Raw genomic sequence first — 18347 nt, 5'->3', positions numbered from 1 at the left:
CTTCTGTTAACATTTTGACCAGTAACTGGTCACAAGTACATAGAAAGGGAGGTGGGAGTGGAACATTAGAGAGTGTTTATAAATCTGAGATGGGACCTTCATGCATAACAATGGACTTACTCAACAGAACTGCCCGTATTTCCATTCAATCCATGCAAATGCTATTTAGTACTTTAAGTTAGTAAGGGAGGTGGATCTATGACAATTCACCATGGCCAGCTTGCCACGGCCAACTTGCCCCAGCGAACTTGCTGCGGCCAACTTGGCAGAACAAGACTTACACTAATATCAAAGAAATGGTGGAATAGAATCCTTAAAGAAAGGATGCAAAAGGAGGGACAAAATGAAATGTGAATGACAAAAATTAAAATATTTTTTTTATTTTAAATAATTAAATTGAATTGTTCCTTTGTGAGTTGTCCTGCGGTGTCAGTGGTGTCAGTGGTGAGTTGGCCATGTCAAGTTGGCTGAAGCAAGTTGGCCCATTCCGAAGGAAAATTGAGGAGAACTTCATTGCAACCATCTACGTTGCTTTTGCTACTAAAGATTTCAATGTAGTAGTGAATTAGAGGCTATTCAAAATATTGGCGAAAGACAGTTTTGCTCAAAGTGTTTATAAACTGCTTACATCTCTATTTGGCCATAAACGGAAACAATTGATGAGATGGGGTAAAACTGGGACAGTAAGATAATGCAAATATTATTTTCAACATGTTTCCTTTACAATTTACTCTAACTCTCCAGTTAGATAACAGCAAGGAAAGAGGTCTATAAAATGGGAAAATATCAGAAGCAATATTACAGGTGTAATCAAAATGCTATTTAGTTTGGCATTCTGGATCTCCCAGAGGTCAGTCAGATAATTTTTAGGATTCAATGAATGGATATAACGGTATAAATCCTCTTTTACATTTGCTTCCTAGCAGCTCTTATTTGAGGCCTGCTCTCTGAGGTTCTAGAATTTGCACTGAGAGATTAGTCATCATGGATAGGCGATTCTTCCCAGAATATGGAAAATAATGTAAGTCAACAACTAGCAAGCAGGTATGGTTTTTCTGCTTCATTTAACTCTGAATGCTTTTTTCATATCAGTAAACAAATCCCATGTAAATGTTGTGATTTCACAAATGCATGTAAATAATTTATCTGAGAACTAACATATGTGTGCTTGCTGAGGAACGAAATAAACTTATGACCCCCCCCCCAAAAAAAAGGATAAAATACCTGACATAGATGGTTTAACGATGTCTGCCTCCGAAGAATCTGAGAAAATCTTCTGGATACTGACAATGAGGGAGATCATTTATGTAGTTAGCTAGAATGATTACTTTGGCACCAAACAATACATCCTATATCTTCATTCAATTCTGCTAACAGCGTATCTTTAACTGATTTTGTTTTGTAAGAACTTTTTCTTTCAACAATATTTATATTATTAGGTATGTTTGTTATGGGAATATGCATATTTTAGCCATTTAAAAAAAATAAGGTTTGGGATAGAAATCATTACCTAATAAAATCAATGACCTTGAATCCCATTGAAAGTTATTTATTGATGATCAAATTAAATTAAAATGATCCTCAGTTCTGTGCTTCTGCAGAAAGCTCCATGTGTGCTGATATGCTAGTTCCCATGACCAGAACATCTCTAATAGGGTTATTCCCTAGAATTGTCAAAGGTAACCTTAGATTCATACTATCCAAAGCCTTCTCATTTCTGAAACAATTCTACCCTAGATCTACAGATTCCATCTGAATGAAACTGGATTAGTAATTCCACTTTCCATTCCAACAAAAATTGAAGAAGTGATCCTCCACCACAGAAACGCATCCTCTCATTGTTAGGACTGTGCTATTGATACCAAGTGAACTAAGATTCTCTGGTTTATGATTAGTGACTGCAGTACACAAATGAGGATTAAATGTACTGTATGTTATGAGCCACGGTGGCGCAGTGCTTAGAGTGCACTACTGCAAGCTACTTATGATGAATGATGGCCTGCAATTTGGCAGTTCAAATCTCACCAGGCACAAGGTCGATTCAGCCTTCCATCCTTCCGAGGTGGTTAAAATGAGGACCCAAATTGTTGGGGGGGATATGCTGACTCTGTAAACCACTTAGAGAGGACTATAAAACACTGTAAAGTGGTATATAAGTCTAAGTCTTATTGCTATTGCTATTATGTAAGCATATTGATAAGGCCATGTACAGAATGAAATCCATGATATCTATCAATCTCTTTATCTATTGGTCAACAGTATGACACTTTATATCCATATTTTCTTGGATAAATCCTAATATTGTAGATATACTGAGGTACTTGTCTTTTTATCACAGGTAAATAAACAGTATACTGAAATCTATTGCATTGCTTGTAGGTACAGCGCTAGAATTCAGATGCCAGAGATGTTCAAATACTATATGACTTCACTAAAGTGAAGAGAATCCACACTGATCTCTCCAGTTGCAACTCTAAGATCAATTCCAAAACATATACTAAAACATATTCATTTTGAGGAAAGGATCATGCCTTGGGTTATTTGAATAAATTATTAAATTACAAAATCATGTTGTTGAATGAGCCATTTTCTGAGTCTCCCCAACAAAGGTGCTTTTAATCATTCATGCTGATCAGTGGTTAATCCATCTCCTAAATGAATTTTTTCCCTCCCTTTTTCAACTTCGTTCACATTTTCTGTCTTCAAAAAAAAAAAAAACTTGTGATGTGGAAGTTAGCAGGTATAAAAGGAGCAGGATTGATGAAATAAAGCAGGTTTTCCCAAGATATAATGTTCAAGGCAGGCATCTACAGAGTGTAGTGCCCTTCCTATGGAGGTGGTATTATTTGATCGTCTCCATTTTTTAAACTTTGACACCTGAGGCAAAGGCCTTGGACTGTAGTTAGAAGAGGAGCTTGATTGCTTGCATTTGAGAAGATTTTTAATTTAGTCCACAAAGACAGGAGACTTATTAATTTATTGTAACTGATCTGACTTCATCACTATAACCAGTCAGAGATATACACTCCAGAGGTGGTTTTCAGCAGGTTCTGACCAGTTCTGGAAAACCAGTAGCAAAAATTTTGAGTAGTTTGGAAAACCCGTATAACTGGCCTCACCCCCATCTATTCTCTGCCTGCCAAGTCCCAGCTGATCGGGAGGAAATGGGGATTTTTCAGTAACCTTCCCCTGGAGTGGTGAGGGAATGGGGATTTTACAGTATCCTTCCCCTGCCATGCCCACCAAGCCACATCCACCAAGCCATGTCACACCCACCAAGCCACAGCCACAGAACTGATAATAAAAAAAATTGAGTCCCATCACTGATACACTCATATTACTGAAAGAATTGACAAAATTAATTTGAGATGATTAGAGATTGATAAATTAGAGATGCAATGATATTGTTCTTTTAAACCATGTCAGAGACATAAGACACAGAACAAGTGTTAACCATCTTTTCAGGCATGTATGTAATTTTGCATACTGAGACTTTTAAAAAATTATCAAAGTATCTCATAAAAGTCCTAAACATTTTTGGTCATATCATGCCTAAGATCATGTGAGATTTGTGGCATTTTTACATTTTGGAGGATTGCCAATGCTTTTTTTGTTTGTTTGTTTAATATATATTCTTTTGACATCAAAAGACACGGTGTTGCCTACTCCTTACATAAAATTAAAGAATGCCTTCAAGTTTATTCTAAGTATTTATTTTCAAAATTTGAATAGCTTTTTTACATAAAATCTAATAATTATTTCAAGCTTTCTTCATTTCAGCATCCTGATTTTGGAAGAATGAATTTAATTTTATAGATTAAAAAAATAGGATTGGGCCACCCTTAAATCTACTGATAGATCCTGTCCTATCTTCCACATGTTCTTCAGGTAGGTGTATCAGAACTTAACCACAGCATAGAATATATGTGTTCGATAACTGCCCTTTCTGTTTTTTAAAAAAATTACTCATAGAACATAGAGTGGACTGATTTGATTAAGAATATTGCTATACCACATATGTAGTGGGAATTAAATTCTTTATCTGACCATTTTTTAAAAAAAAATCCTTTGCATTTTTAAAAAAAAGCTCTATTGGTGCCAGGAGTCATACTACCTTTTGATTAATATCTTTAACTTTAATGTTACAGCATCACAAACAATTTTCCACTTGTATTAAGAAAGTATGTAACACGTACATTCAAACTTGATATTTCGTAGGTTTTCAGGCAAGTCATGAAGAGCTACCTTTAGCCACTCATCCAGTTGTTTGGCAAACTTGCGGATCACCTGTGTTAAGCTGAAAAGAAAAGTACTATTTCAGGAACATACATTGAGAGTCTTTCTTAGCAGAAGAAAACAGGAAAATATTTGCTGTGTAACTCCCCAATTCTTAACCCTATAGTTCAAAATTGGTAAATCTTCCTTTCCTGATCTATCTCATATTAGTTCCTCAACTTTGTGAGACCTAATTTCCAGTTACATTCATAGGATTGCACTGAGAATATTATATATTATGTTATAGCTACCTAATAATAAAGAATCTGAAAAGTGCACCAAAGTATACAGAAAAAATAATCCATAGAGTTCTGAAATGAATAACTGCAAATTCTTGGATCTGCTGTCCCTCCCAGATCTTTTTTTTTTAAAGTTATATTCCATTTTTCAAAACTATGCCACTTTTCAAAGTTATGATCCATAATTGCTGCATAACATTAATTTTCAGTGGTGTTTAATGTTTAAAACTTAGAAAAATAAATGTTATCGCTACTCCTTCTACTACTACTACTACTACTACTACTACTACTACTACTGAAACTACAGTTATAATAATAATAATAATAATAAATATTTATTTCTTAGCCGCACCCTCTCCCGAAGGACTCGGGGCGGCGTACAACGAAACATATGAAATAAATATGTGGACAAAACAAACATATAACAGAGACATATACCGAGACATACACAAGGAGGAGGTCGGCTGACAAATAAAACAATTAAAATACAGTATTTAAAAACCCCTAGATAATGAAATAAAATATAATTAAAATACCCAATAAAAACCCGTCAGGAGCGATATGGTTAAATCAAAGTTATCTACTTTAGTTAACAGGAATAAGTGAAACAGATTGAATTAAATGATTCCATTGCTATCTAGGAAATGTCATGGTTAAGAACTGAGGACAAAAACACACTGCATCTTGTCAGCCTCTCAAATGGTAATAAAACAGGCACACAAGACATACTGTACTGCTGAGGACATTTCAGAATAGTGTAGAGGGACACACCATTTATAAACACTGTTCTCAGGCCACAAGACCATCCAGAGGTCTCAGGGTTCAAGAAAGTATGTACAAGAAGATCTAGCCCTTAAGATACTGGTTGGGAAATATGATGTAGAAGTTGAACTCGTCAATGGACTACTAATTTACAGAAGGCTGGAATAGAAAACAATGTAGGAATGAAGACTTGTAACATGCACAGAAAAGCATTATTAAGATGGAATTTCAAGGAAGAAAACCTGATAAATTAAAAATGTCATTGACTGTACTTGTATGAAAAAGAACGCCAGAATGATAAATTTTTTAGAATTCAAAACTGAAGCATGCAAGTACATTGCCCATGTATTTGTCTTTCATTCTTAAATGACAAATTCCACCATTCCTTCCTTGACATTTGAACTCAGTCTGCAGTATTCTGTCAAACCCATTTGGTTATATTATTCACTAGCCGATAACCCGGTGTTGCCCCGGTATTTATTTATAGGGAGAAAATGTCCAGAACAAATGTAATTTCTAATGTTGGATTTTCCCTCTTACCAGAGTACTCCTTGTGGAGTACTGTGAAGCCGTTACCATGACAACTCCACTGTGCTGCATAGTAGAAGCCATTTTACGGCAGCAAAGTAGAAGCTATTTTAAGGCACAACAGGCTGTATCTTAACAGAACACACACACACCAACAGTATTTGTTTCCACAGAGTAAGTCATCTGTATACCAAGTTAGGTTGAAATTGCTTGTGGGGTTCCAGAGTTATGTTGGAACACACACACACACAGCCATTTTTATATATATAGTCTTGTTGTATTCATGTCTTTTCCCGTGTAAGATTGAGATTGTCTTGGCAACGTTTCAGCGAGGTCTCACTTGCCGTCTTCAGGCTGGGTTTTGGGCTTAAAGTGTGATCGGAGCTGCTGTCTTTCTATAAACCTTGGTGTGGGGTGTGTGGAGTGCTGGCTTAGTTTCTGTAAGTGGAATGATTGGTTGTGTGGTTGCATCATGATTGGTTGATTATAATAATAATAATAATAAATTTGAATTTATTAGCCGCTCCCTTTCCAGACAGGACTCGGGGCGGCGTACAATAGAACATATAAAACATAAAACATATGTACAAACACATAAACATACATATATACAAGGACATACATGCACGGAGGAGGTAACAAATTACATCACATTTAGACAGTTAAAAATCACCGTTAAAATACCCCAGTTATAATAACACAATTTAAATTTAAAAAATTTAAAAGGACTGTCAGGAGGAATAAGAAAAAATTTACGGTTGAGCCAGGCCAGATAATTGAAAGAGGTGGGTCTTCAGCTGTACACGGAAGGAGCGGAGATCGGAAATAATCCTGATGTCACGGGGGAGGTCATTCCACAGGGCTGGGCCCATCACAGAGAAGGCTCTGCTCCTGGGTGTCGCCCCCCGACACTGTTTAGCGGACGGCACCCAGAGAAGTCCCTCTCTGTGTGAGCGGATTGGTCGTAGGGATGTATGGGGCAGGATGCGATCCTGCATGTAACTAGGTCCTGTGCCATGAAGCGCTTTAAAGATCATAATCAAAACCTTGAAACGCACTCGGTAGACTACAGGAAGCCAGTGCAGCTCGCGCAGGAGAGGTGTTACAGGGGAGTATCTAGTCCTCCCCATAATCACCCGCGCGGCCGCGTTCTGGACCAACTGCAGTCTCCGAGTGCATCTCAAGGGAAGCCCCATGTAGAGAGCATTGCAGTAGTCCAGGCGAGACGTCACTAGCGCATGGGTGACTGTGCGTAGGGCATCCCGGTCCAATAAGGGGCGCAATTGGCGCATCAGGCGAACCTGATGGAACGCCCCCCTTGCCATGGCTGTTACATGGTCATCCATGGACAGCCGGGCATCCAGGAGGACGCCCAAATTGCGCACCTGTTCCATGGGGGCCAGTTGCACGCCCCCAATGGCCAGAGATGGAAGCAACTGGTTGAACCGGGAGGCCGGAAGCCACAGCCACTCTGTCTTGGAAGGGTTGAGTTTTAGTCGGTTGCCATCCATCCAGACCCGTACGGCCTCCAAACACCGGGACATCATTTGGTGCTGGCTGTGTGTCTATTGTTGTTTCGTGTTGTAATGGCCTGGGTGGTGAGTGGGGCTTCTTTGTTGACGAGGGCTGGTTTCCAGATGTCTGGTAGGTGGTAGGTATCATCACTTTTATTCAAGTTGTGGGGGTGTTTCTCTATTTCAATAGCTTCCATAATTATTCTCTTGTTGAAGTGTTCTGTTTTGGAGATTAACCTTGTTCCTTCAAAATTAATTTCATGTCCTGTAGCTTTAAGGTGCTGGAAAAGGGAGGAAGTTTTTTTCTTTTTTTCTTACTGCATTCTTGTGTTCTGCGATGCATGCATTTATTCTCCTGTTCATTTGTCCTATGTATGTTACAGGGCAGATTTTGCATGGTATTTCGTAGACTCCTTGGTTTTCTAGCTGGATTTTGTCTTTGGGGTTTCTTAAGATGTTGGCTATTTTTTGGTCAGTGTTGAAGCCTGTCTTGATATTGTGTTTGTGGAGAATTTTGCTGATTTTATCTGTGGGCCTTTGATGTAAGGGAGGAAGGCGATGCCATTGTCCTGTTCTGTGTCTTGGTTTTTTGGGGGAGTCTCCCTTTGGATTAGGTTGGTAATTGTTTTTCTTTGGAATCCGTTGGAGATTAATACATTTTAATATGTTTTACAAACGTATTAATCTCCAACGAATTCCAAACACGAAACAACAACGGATACACAGCCAGCACCAATCAGCACCAATCTACCAATCATGATACAACCACACGACCAATCATTCCACTTACTGAAACAAAGCCAGCACTCCACATTCCCCCCCACCAAGATTTATAGAAAGACGGCAGCTGTGATCACACTTTAAGCCCAAAATCCAGCCTGAAGATGGCCAGTGAGACCTCGCCGAAACGTTGCAAAGACAATCTCAATCTTACATGGGAAAAAAGACCCAAATAGATAGATAGATAGATAGATAGATAGATAGATAGATAGATAGATAGATAGATAGATGGAGATGGAGATGGAGATAGATAAATATTCACTTGGTCTTATGTTAGAAAAATTCTTCATTTAAACTGTATAGAGGGCATATGTCGCAAGCAAACTCACACCAATACATTCACACAAAAATCAGTCTATAAAATATACTCACCTATCAGGTAATGCTTGCAAGACTGTTGGCATCAAAACTCCAGAAATAGCTTTATACAGTATTGAATCACAAACTCCAACTATATTTACTACAGTGGAAGAACCCAGTACAGGAAGCATGTGAGGTGGCATCCCTTGCCAAAAGTGCAGAAGAAAACTTTGAACCTAGAAATGCACCCAGACACAAGAAATAAATGGAATGTGCAATTGTTTTATTATTATTTACTAAATGTTCTAGAGTGCCAGAAAGGCACTTCTGATTTTCTTTTTGCAAAACACCATCAAATGGTATGTTCCACCCATGGCAGTTTGCTGATGAAAAAAAAAAGGGGGGGGAGAGTTGCAAATAAAGGGTGGGTTCTGTTTTCTTTCTTTCATGTCCATGTACCACTGAGTTTCATTCTGCTCATCAGCCTTGCAAGATAGTCCAGATAAGAAGCATGCCCAAATGAACTATTTATACTGTACATTGTTGTGAGGTTACATTAACAGAATCTGGCAGGTCTGAAAGTACATTTATCCCCCCCTTTGTATTTAAAGCCCCAAAAACTAGGGAGGGTACATTGTGAGATGTTTGTCCCTTTCCATCTGCAGGCTCAACTGCTTCTTATGTACATCTGTTCTCTTGGCTGGTGCTCTTCCCACATCTCCCAAGGGCATTCCCACATACCATTACACTAAGGGTGTCAAACTCAAGGCCTGCAGGCCGGATCTGGGCCGCAGGGTGCTTAGATTTGGGCAGAGGTGGTATTTTGTCGGTTCGTCCTGGTTTGGGCGAACCGGTAGTGGTGGCAGTGGGAGGCTTCCACCGCCCACCCAGACATTATTAAAAATGCTCTGTACATGCGCAGAAGGTTCTGCGCATGCCCAGAAGTGCCACATGTGAGCGAAATGAATGCCCTGGTTTTGAACTGGTAGCAAAGATTAGAGCATTTCATGCCTAGATCTGGCTCTCCAGGCCATTCTGGAAACAGTTAAAGATTGGCCCGCAGTGCCTCTGCCAGTGAAAACTGAGCTCCTGGGCTTCGTTTTCACTGACAGAGGGCTGCAGGATATCGAGCTGCCCATGCCCATCCTGGCCACACCCACTCAGCCCCCCAAGGTTAAACACGACCCTGATGTAGCCCTCAATGAAATTGAGTTTGACATCCCTACATTATACTAACAAGGAGCCCTAACAATTTTCCTCTGAAAGTACATGACTGTTGACAGCAATTTGGTCCCCTCTCAAGGTTAACAAAAGAGATTTCCTATCCAATATGGAAGCAGCCAAAATGAGGAAAGAGGCATTACACTGAGGGGTAGGAAACAGTTAAATCATCCTGTATAGATTACAATTAACGTCAGGCGATCATTCATTGTAAATATATTTAAGGCCTAAATCTAAATTAACGTCACCTTGTGGCCAGATGGGCAGCAAATAAATTTAATAGATAGATAAACAAGCAAACAAATATAACCTTGCCTTGAACAAGAGATTTGTGCTATTAGAAGGTATTGGTTATCTGGACTGACTACATGAAAAAAAAATCATATGAATAAGAATTGAAAGAGAAACAAAAAGCAAAGAACTAGAATATGTTGTAATGTTGGAGTTTAGCAGAGCAAGATAGCAGGCACTTTGGAAATCAATATTCTGTACTAGTTTAATTGATCTTAGTGTTAAAATGGCATCCATTGTAAGACATATTCACCAAACTAATATTTATAATAAAGATTTATTTCAAATATTATTGCATATAAAACTGAGCCATAGATATTCTCAACCTTATGAATCATAAGTATATGTGTACAACTTTATATATAACTATAGATATGTGTATATAATAGATATGAAATACTATATGTATATCAGTGGTGGGATTCAAATATTTTTTACTACCAGTTCTGTGGGCGTGGTGTTCCTTGGTGGGTGTGGCAGGGAAGGATACTGCAAAAATCTCCATTTCCACCCCACTCCATGGCAGGGATACTGTAAAATCCCCATTCCCTCCCCACCCCACTAACCTGCTTTCCAGCTCCGTTCTCCTGTGCAGGGCAACATAAGAAGACCCAGCTGATCAGCTGGGACACCAATCAGCTGGGACTCGGGAGGCTTCTCTGACCTATTCAAAATTTCCCAGTTCACCAGAACCAGTCAGAACTGTTGAATACCACCTCTGATGTATATATACTTAATACATTTCTATCCTCCCTTTAATTCAGGAGCTCAATGCAATGTACAAAGCACGTCTTTTTATTTTCCACAACTCTGTGGGAGAGCATGAACTGAGAAAGAATAACTGGCCAAAAGTCTTTCAGTAAGCTTCCATGAGTGAGGGTATACTAGAGTCTGGATAACCCCACTACAGGGAAGGGCTTATTTATTCTGTTTTCCATTTATATTATCTATTTTTATTTTTTTTATTTATTTAGAAATTTTATATTGCTGCCTACTCGCATATGATGACTCAAGGTGGCTTACAAGATCATAAAAACACAATGTAAAAGAAATAAAAAGAAAAAGAATAAAAAAGGAAAAGAATAAAAGAATCCCCCCCCCCCGTTCCCACGCCAGGGACAACACACGTTCATATTAGCCATTTAATGGGCTTAATCCCGCTCTGGTTTACCCAGGCCTGATGGAAGAACCACAACTTTAGGGGCCTTCCTAAAGAGTTAGAGTGGCGACCGGTCTAATCTCCAAGGGAATGATGTCCCAGAGAGAGGGAGCCACCACAGAGAAGGTCCTTCTGGATATCACCAGATGTATCTCCTTAGGGGATAGGATCTGTAACATTCCTTGCCTCTTATCTATGTAATTTTAAGTAGTATAGAGGGTTTTGTTTTACAGTCTTCTATCTCATTAATATTTCTGATCCAGAGGTGGGTTGCTAATTTTTTTACTACAGGTTCAGGCACGTTTGTGCGTGACGTTTCTGCGCATACGCAAAAGCATCCAGGTGGGTGGGCGGAGTCTCTTGCCGCCTCTACTGCTGGTTCGGCCGATAAGGGCCAAACCAGCAGCAACCCACTTCTGTTCTGATCTCAATTGCTCATCTCCTCCATCCTTTTACATAAGCCTCTTCTTTGTACTGCTGTTCTTCTTATTTTATTTTTCAGTACATTGCCTGATTGCACCATTTCTTCAGCTTCCTTACCTTGAAGCATCCTGTTCCTTAGCTTCCTTTATTCTCAGAATCTTTTTATCCAACAGAACTAACACATTCTATTAGTTCCAACAGTTCCAATTCTCAGTGGGAAACATTTTGAACCTTCAGAACAATGTAGCCAGTCAATATAAACATTTTCATTACCATCGCTAAGTATAACTGAATGAAAACTATCCTATGAAAAAAGTTTTACTTCATTACAAACCTCATCAAAGTTGGCTCTTATTACAGTATCAAGTATCCTTTGACAGTGTGTTCTGTACATCATTATAAAAGTAGATACCTAGAAAAATAAAAAAGAGCAATTCTTATTAAGGATGTCATAATTTAAAACAGTAACATTTCTAGTATAATCTATCATGATCTCCAGTTCCTAACAAATTCCTAGCAGTGGAGACAGTCGTGAAGAAGATTAAACCCGTAAGGCAGCAAAAACACTAGTACCAAGCTCAGGTCTCACAAGCTGTAACTATAAACCTTAATCTAGATAGAGTCTAACCTAATACCCACGTATCTTGGTTTCCAGATCAAGTTCCTAAAAGGGTGTCATCTTTGACTCAGAGCGTTATGTTTCAGAAAGTCTGCTTATCACCAAATGTACAGTATTCCAGCAGAAGCATTCTGAACTAGAAAGTTACTCCTTCAAAATTCTGAATTCCCTCTCAAGTCCTATTCTTGAGAAATTGTCAAATTGTCCATCCAATTTCTCTCTTTGTCCATCCAATTTCTCTGTTTAAATTTGTTTCTCAGTTAAAAGCATTTAAGGGAGGATGAAAGTACTTGGGGGTGGGCATGAGCCATTTGCCCAAATTAAATTATTCTACTACTACCACCACATATTAACTGCATGTGATTTCTTCTCCAGAATAGCTAGTTGCAACTTTGGGTTGTAATTAAGTTAGGGATATGATGCCAGGAAAAAGAATTGGTCCTCTGCCTTTTTGCACTAATCTACTTTCCCTAAGTTGCTGGGTTTGTTTTTTTCACTAAAGAAATATTGGAAAATTCAATCATGGATCTTTGACGTATTGTCTACTATGAACCGATACAAGAGGTACAGCCTCTTTCATCTATAGATGACTGGATAAATGCCATAAATCAGGGAGAAATTATTTGTTTCAAGTACAGTGAGCAATCAAGTCCTTCATAAATCAAGTCACAGTCTTCTTAAACTCAATCTTTTGAAGAGGCACTTTTTCATAGTTAAGTTAGCCTTTCCTCAACCGAGAAAAAGCAGAGACCAAAGCAAGCCAATGAATATTTTACTAGCGTCACCTTCTCTTCTGGCAGGCTGGCTGGCAGATTTAGATCTTTGACATTTGGAAATTCTGGCAGCAACGTCCCAAGTTTGGATCGTGGTGAATATGCCACTGTCTGTTTGATTACTTCTTTTTTTCCTGTTTCATTGACCCAGGCTGCTCCTTTCTTAGAATACATCACGTCATAATACTGGGAGCTTTCTTTCACTGCAATGCCATAGTAATGGTACCTGAAATGTTGAATACACACTTTTTTAAAAGAGAGAGAACTTGTTCACTCAAGTATGGTTAAAAAGGGAAATTGCTAACAAAACAGACTTCATGCCAATTTGCAAGTTAATGCCTGAGTGCAAATTCACCATCAGAACATAAGCGTGAGGATTCAAGTTGCTTAACAAGCTGCATTTTCCATCCACAGGAGCACCCAGGAAAGATACAAATTGGCAGAGCCTGGTGCTTTTGCCTCAGCCCTAAGCCAGATATTTGGTAGAAGCAAACTAGGGACAACCGTACACCTTCTTCTCTACTGTGATAATAAATTTGTTATAAGGCAATTAATATTTTTTCTTAAGCTCTCTAATACATGCCCCTTTTAAGAATAGTCATAGAGCTGCAATTTTTACTGTGTACTTTAACTGTAGATGGCAGCTTCCTTTAGAACAGAGGTCTTCAAACTTGGCAACTTTAAGACTTGTCGACTTCAACTCCCAGAATTCTCCAGCCAGCAACTGGCTGGAGAATTCTGGGAGTTGAAGTCCAAATGTCTTAAAGTTGCCAAGTTTGAGGACCCCTGCGTTAGAAGTTTGCAACTTCCTTTAGAGGTTTGTTGGCAGAGCTTTTAGTTGTTTGTATTACTAAGTATTGTGATGTTAGGAGGGTTGGATAAATTGCAACCTATAGGTAATTTATGGCCTCTCAGGCATATTTTTGCTGTGCCACTAGATTCATGCTGTCAATACTTGTTGGTATGCTAACAGACTTTCATAATAGATTTTTTTTAAAACAAAGTAATCCATAAAATAAGTGTATTAAGCCTCAAGTATTTTTTTCAGTATGTTTTGCATAATCTCCTCAAATCTGTCAAAGGGTTGAAGATTTAGTTTCAATCCTTCTGTGATGTCACCTTGTTTCTGTCACACCACCGTTTGCCTCCTTCTTTTTCTTTTAAAACATAGCCTCCAATATAAACACGTATGTGCCTGAGGACTAGTGATTCAATAGCTTATGAGAAGCATTGGGAAAAGATAAAAGAAGCTGTGGTATTGGTCCCTCAGCATCGGCAGGTGTATGACTGCTAACCAAAAATTACTGGCTGAGCTGGTCTATGACATCAGCATCCACAAGAAATGCTGCTATCTATTTAGCCAGCAGTGCTGAAATAGTGATTGTCCAGTGCCCCCATAAAAGGCACCGTGTTCTCGCATTCATTCTTCCTACACCCCTTCATTCAAGCCCTGCTGAACTCCACATAAAAGGTATTACCTTCTTTAGGAAGCTGTGATTGGATTCTATTCTATTGCACAGAACATCTATAACGGCAAGTGTATATTTCCATTATAAAACTGCTCTGATGCACTAAAATGGTCTGGGGATAAAAGGTTAGGAACATGGAGCCTTTATATGTCATGGCACAAGAATACATTACAGAAAAGATAAATTGACATGATGGCAACATACTTCTACACCGAGCCCAAACCCCATCTTTGGAGAATAAAAAATACTGCATCACACCAATGTAACAGGCAGGCATAGCAAAGGGCAAACAACCAACACATATCCCACCTGGCTAAGGCAAGAAGCAAACCTTACCTGTCAAATTTTGATAAGCATTTATAATAATTACCTATATTTTATCATTCATCAGTATATTTGTATTTAGAAAAGATGCATTTGGTCTTATGTTTTTTTTTAATTGGGAACCACACATTATCCAGTCTGTTACTCCTCCAGTGTGAAATATGAGCATCATGTCTCCTGCAGGCTAGAACTATCAGAATTCCAGGAGAGATGAAGAGCAGATAAGCAAAGTTGGGGCATGGGACCAAGCAGACAATATAATTCCAGCTTGTGCACCGATTGGTAACATGGCCACTACTCTTGGTATGTGGAATGGCTACTGCCACTTTTCTTAAGCTCTGGAGCACGGTAAAGCAGCGGCATACAAATTGTAGTCCAAAGTGACCTGGATTCATCAGGAAACAGTACTTCTGTACCTTGAATAGCTGTGTGGAAAAGAAGATGTTGTCCCTAGTCGAAGCAACCTCTTCTATGCAATTATTAGCGGTATAGAAGCCCAGTCCTCCATTACAACTGACCATGCTATATCAGAGTTTTTGCTTTGCTTTTTGATGGGCTTTCTCCTTGCCACACTTAAGTATTTGCCATAGACATCTTGCATAAAAACATTCTGCAATCACACTTCTATAACACACTTAACCTTTCTATGATAATGAAACACACATTATTGCTTACTTTGATTGGCCTCTGGTTCCTAATCTTCGTGTCGTTAACTGTGGAAACTGTTGTCTTATTATCTGTAAATTATAATTTAATAATAATTTCATGTTAAGAAACATAAGATCCTATTCCAGTCATGTATATTTAGTCATGCTTATCTAATTAAGTTTACTTTATTGTCATTGCACATCGTACAACGAAATTAAATGCCATCTTCAGCGTACATTATAACTATAAAAATAAAACACAAACAAACATCCTTCACATTCTATATAACTGAAATTGAAAACCCGACATTGCTTATTGCACTATATCATAGAATTCAATAAAGTTACTGCCCTGGGATAGAAGCTGTTTTTCAGCCTATTTGTCCCTGTTTTTATTATCCTGTACCGTCTGCTAGATGGTAATAGTTTTTAAAAAAAGGGTGCCCAGGATGAGATGGATCTTTAAGAATGTTTTGAACTTTCTTAAGACAGTTTTCTCTTATTTGAAGAGAAAGTAAGAAAAAAATTAAAACAATTCATTTATAAAGAGCTGTTTAAAGTATTTTATATCACTGGAACATATTACAGAGCACAAATTATATATGCACACTTGGAAAGAATGGATAAAATTGCTATCATTATTATATATATGGTTGTACTTCTGTCTATAGCTGTGCTAGTTTATATATCTTGAATTTTCCTTACATATCTTTACAATATGCATCTATTAAAAAAACAACTGGAGTGGAAGATTATTGGCAGAATGTACTATTAATGTACTAATATACTGTGAGAAATGCTTCTCAATTAAAGTTCTTCCACATTCTTAATACTTTATGCTTAAATAAAACTTCATAAACATCAAAGGAAACACTGAGAAAAAAGAAGAGGTCCTTGGCATCTAATGCTCTAACATTGATTAATACTGATGATGCTACGTAGTTTGAGTAATGAACTGTCTTCAAGAAAGCAAGTAATCTCAGAGAAGACCAAGGGCCCATCATCCTGCTACAAATATTCTCCTTTATTGATTAAAAAAGAGAGCTATTTTAATAAGATAGGCCACGTTTGAAATAAGAGGGTTTTCTGTTTCAAACTGGAAAACTGAACTTATAACTAGAACAGTGATGGTGAACCTTTTTTGGCTCGTGTGCCAAAAGCGGGGGGAGTGCAGGGGTGTCATGCACAGGCGTGCCACACATGTGTGTGCTTCCCCCCTCTGCGCACAAGACCAGCGCTCCCCCCACTTTTTCGTGCTTTTTTCGCCCTCCCCAGGCTCCAGAGGCTTCCTAGAAGCTTGGGGAGGGCGAAAATAGCCTCTCCGCCCCCCTGGAGGCCCTCCGGAGCGCAAAAAAACCGACCCTATGTGAAAACCGGAATTTTGGGAACAGACTTCCGGTTTGGCCATAGAGTTGTTATTTGCCCTCCGGAGCCTTCAGGGAAGCCTCTGGAGGGAGAAAAATGGCCTCAAAAGAAGGTCAAAGTCAGCAGGCCAGCTGGCAGAAACACCTCGCGTGCCCTAACAAATGGCTCTGCGTGCCACCCGTGGCAAGCGTGCCATAGGTTCGCCATCACGGAACTCGAATATACCTGTTTCATTTTTAATTTTCGCTGCACAACTCTTTAGCTGGACTCGCACTAAGATTTATCTGATTAAATTATTATTTTTTACATCCTTTCCATAAACATTCCCTTCTTTGCATCTTGTTATACAGGGAATCTTCCACACAGTCTAAGCCAAAATCAAAAAGCTCTGTAAAAGGATCTAAGTCAAAGTATCATGCAAGTACCATGATCTGCCATGATTATTTATCTTTCATTTTTACCACATTTGCTTATTGATTGATTGATTGACTGATTAAGTGATGGGGAACCAAAATGATTTGCTTCCTGAGCCTTCGAAGAGGGGAAAACGTTGTACAGATTTAATTCTGAACTAAAGGGTGGGGTGGGGGGGAAATCAGCAAACAGAAAAACACTTTTGTGGAGCTGTGAAAGTTCAGCCCAGCTATTTGATAAATGAGCAGACAGGCTGGCAGCCTCTTTCTCTGGCTCTTTCTTTTTGTGCTGATTCAATGAAGCCTACCTAAAGAACACCACATGCTGTTCCAGCTACTGATCTAACATTCCGCAACATCTCAGGCTTCCAAATTCTCTTTAATTACACATTAATCCCACCCATCTCTCTTTCAGTTTGGGCAGACAGAGATGGGGGCACCCAGGCACTGGGGGTGTGGTGGGGAGAAGGCATTTTCTGAGTTTTTAGAGGGGACCAGGATGCCTGTTGTCATTTAGAATGCACGACAACTACTCCTCAAGTAGGATTTTTCTTCAACTACCCCAAAGACAAATAAAACATTCCTATTGGTTTATGCTTATTGTCTCTTGAAACTAGAAAAACAATATACTTCGCTTTACCCTTTAAGAAATACAGGTCTGGAGCCCTTGTCAATGGGATATTAAAAATCAAAACTGATCTGTGCATCACACTGGGGACTGAGGATAAAGCCCAAATCCCCTTTTAGTGTTATACTAGCCGAGATTCAAAGCATTGTCCCCTTACAATGGATGGGAAAGTTATATTGTAACAGAGGTGGCTATTATTATATTTAGACAGGAAAGGAGGGATCAATCTTCGAAGAACTACCAGTCTTTACATAGAAAAAGAGACACCCTTAACCCTAAAGTAAGACTTCTTTAGGAACAGCTGTCTTAATTCCACCAAGGGATATGGTGAGATAGGCAATGGGGCTTAGATGTAGAGCAGGGAGGGGGGGATCTGGCCCCGGGGCCTTGAGTTTGTCACCCCTGATCTAGAGGGCCAGGAGAAGGCAAGTAGCATTTTGGTGAGTTGCATGCAACCCTTTTACCACCGGCTGTATACCCATTATACTTATTCACCACTGGGCACTGTTTTCAGCTTTGTGTTTTTTCTTAGTCTGACATTAATATCAGAATCAACTGTCAGACAAATCTATCTGGATTGTTTTTGAAAAATGTAATGCTAACCAAAGAAATTTGGT

At 38.9% G+C, this 18347-nt stretch overlaps 2 protein-coding genes across 2 annotated transcripts in view; both read right to left on the bottom strand.

The window, feature by feature from the left end:
- Positions 1–18347, bottom strand: part of CRY1 (cryptochrome circadian regulator 1) — a 301323-nt gene that overhangs the window by 158293 nt on the left and 124683 nt on the right. The window lies entirely within an intron of this gene.
- Positions 1–18347, bottom strand: part of RFX4 (regulatory factor X4) — a gene marked incomplete at its 5' end in the record, with an annotated part of 86418 nt that overhangs the window by 22483 nt on the left and 45588 nt on the right. Inside the window, 6 exons of the mRNA XM_081958295.1 lie at positions 1225–1283; positions 4197–4297; positions 8471–8634; positions 11827–11904; positions 12897–13110; positions 15353–15414. Coding sequence (XP_081814421.1) covers positions 1225–1283; positions 4197–4297; positions 8471–8634; positions 11827–11904; positions 12897–13110; positions 15353–15414 — 678 coding nt within the window. The remainder of the gene's footprint in view (positions 1–1224; positions 1284–4196; positions 4298–8470; positions 8635–11826; positions 11905–12896; positions 13111–15352; positions 15415–18347) is intronic.

Source organism: Natrix helvetica (genome assembly GCF_964273705.1).
Source record: "Natrix helvetica genome assembly, chromosome: 6".
NCBI classification, from domain to species: Eukaryota; Metazoa; Chordata; class Lepidosauria; order Squamata; family Natricidae; genus Natrix; species Natrix helvetica.
The sequence above is the reverse complement of the archived record's forward strand: the minus strand, read 5'-3'. Positions and strand labels throughout refer to the sequence as shown.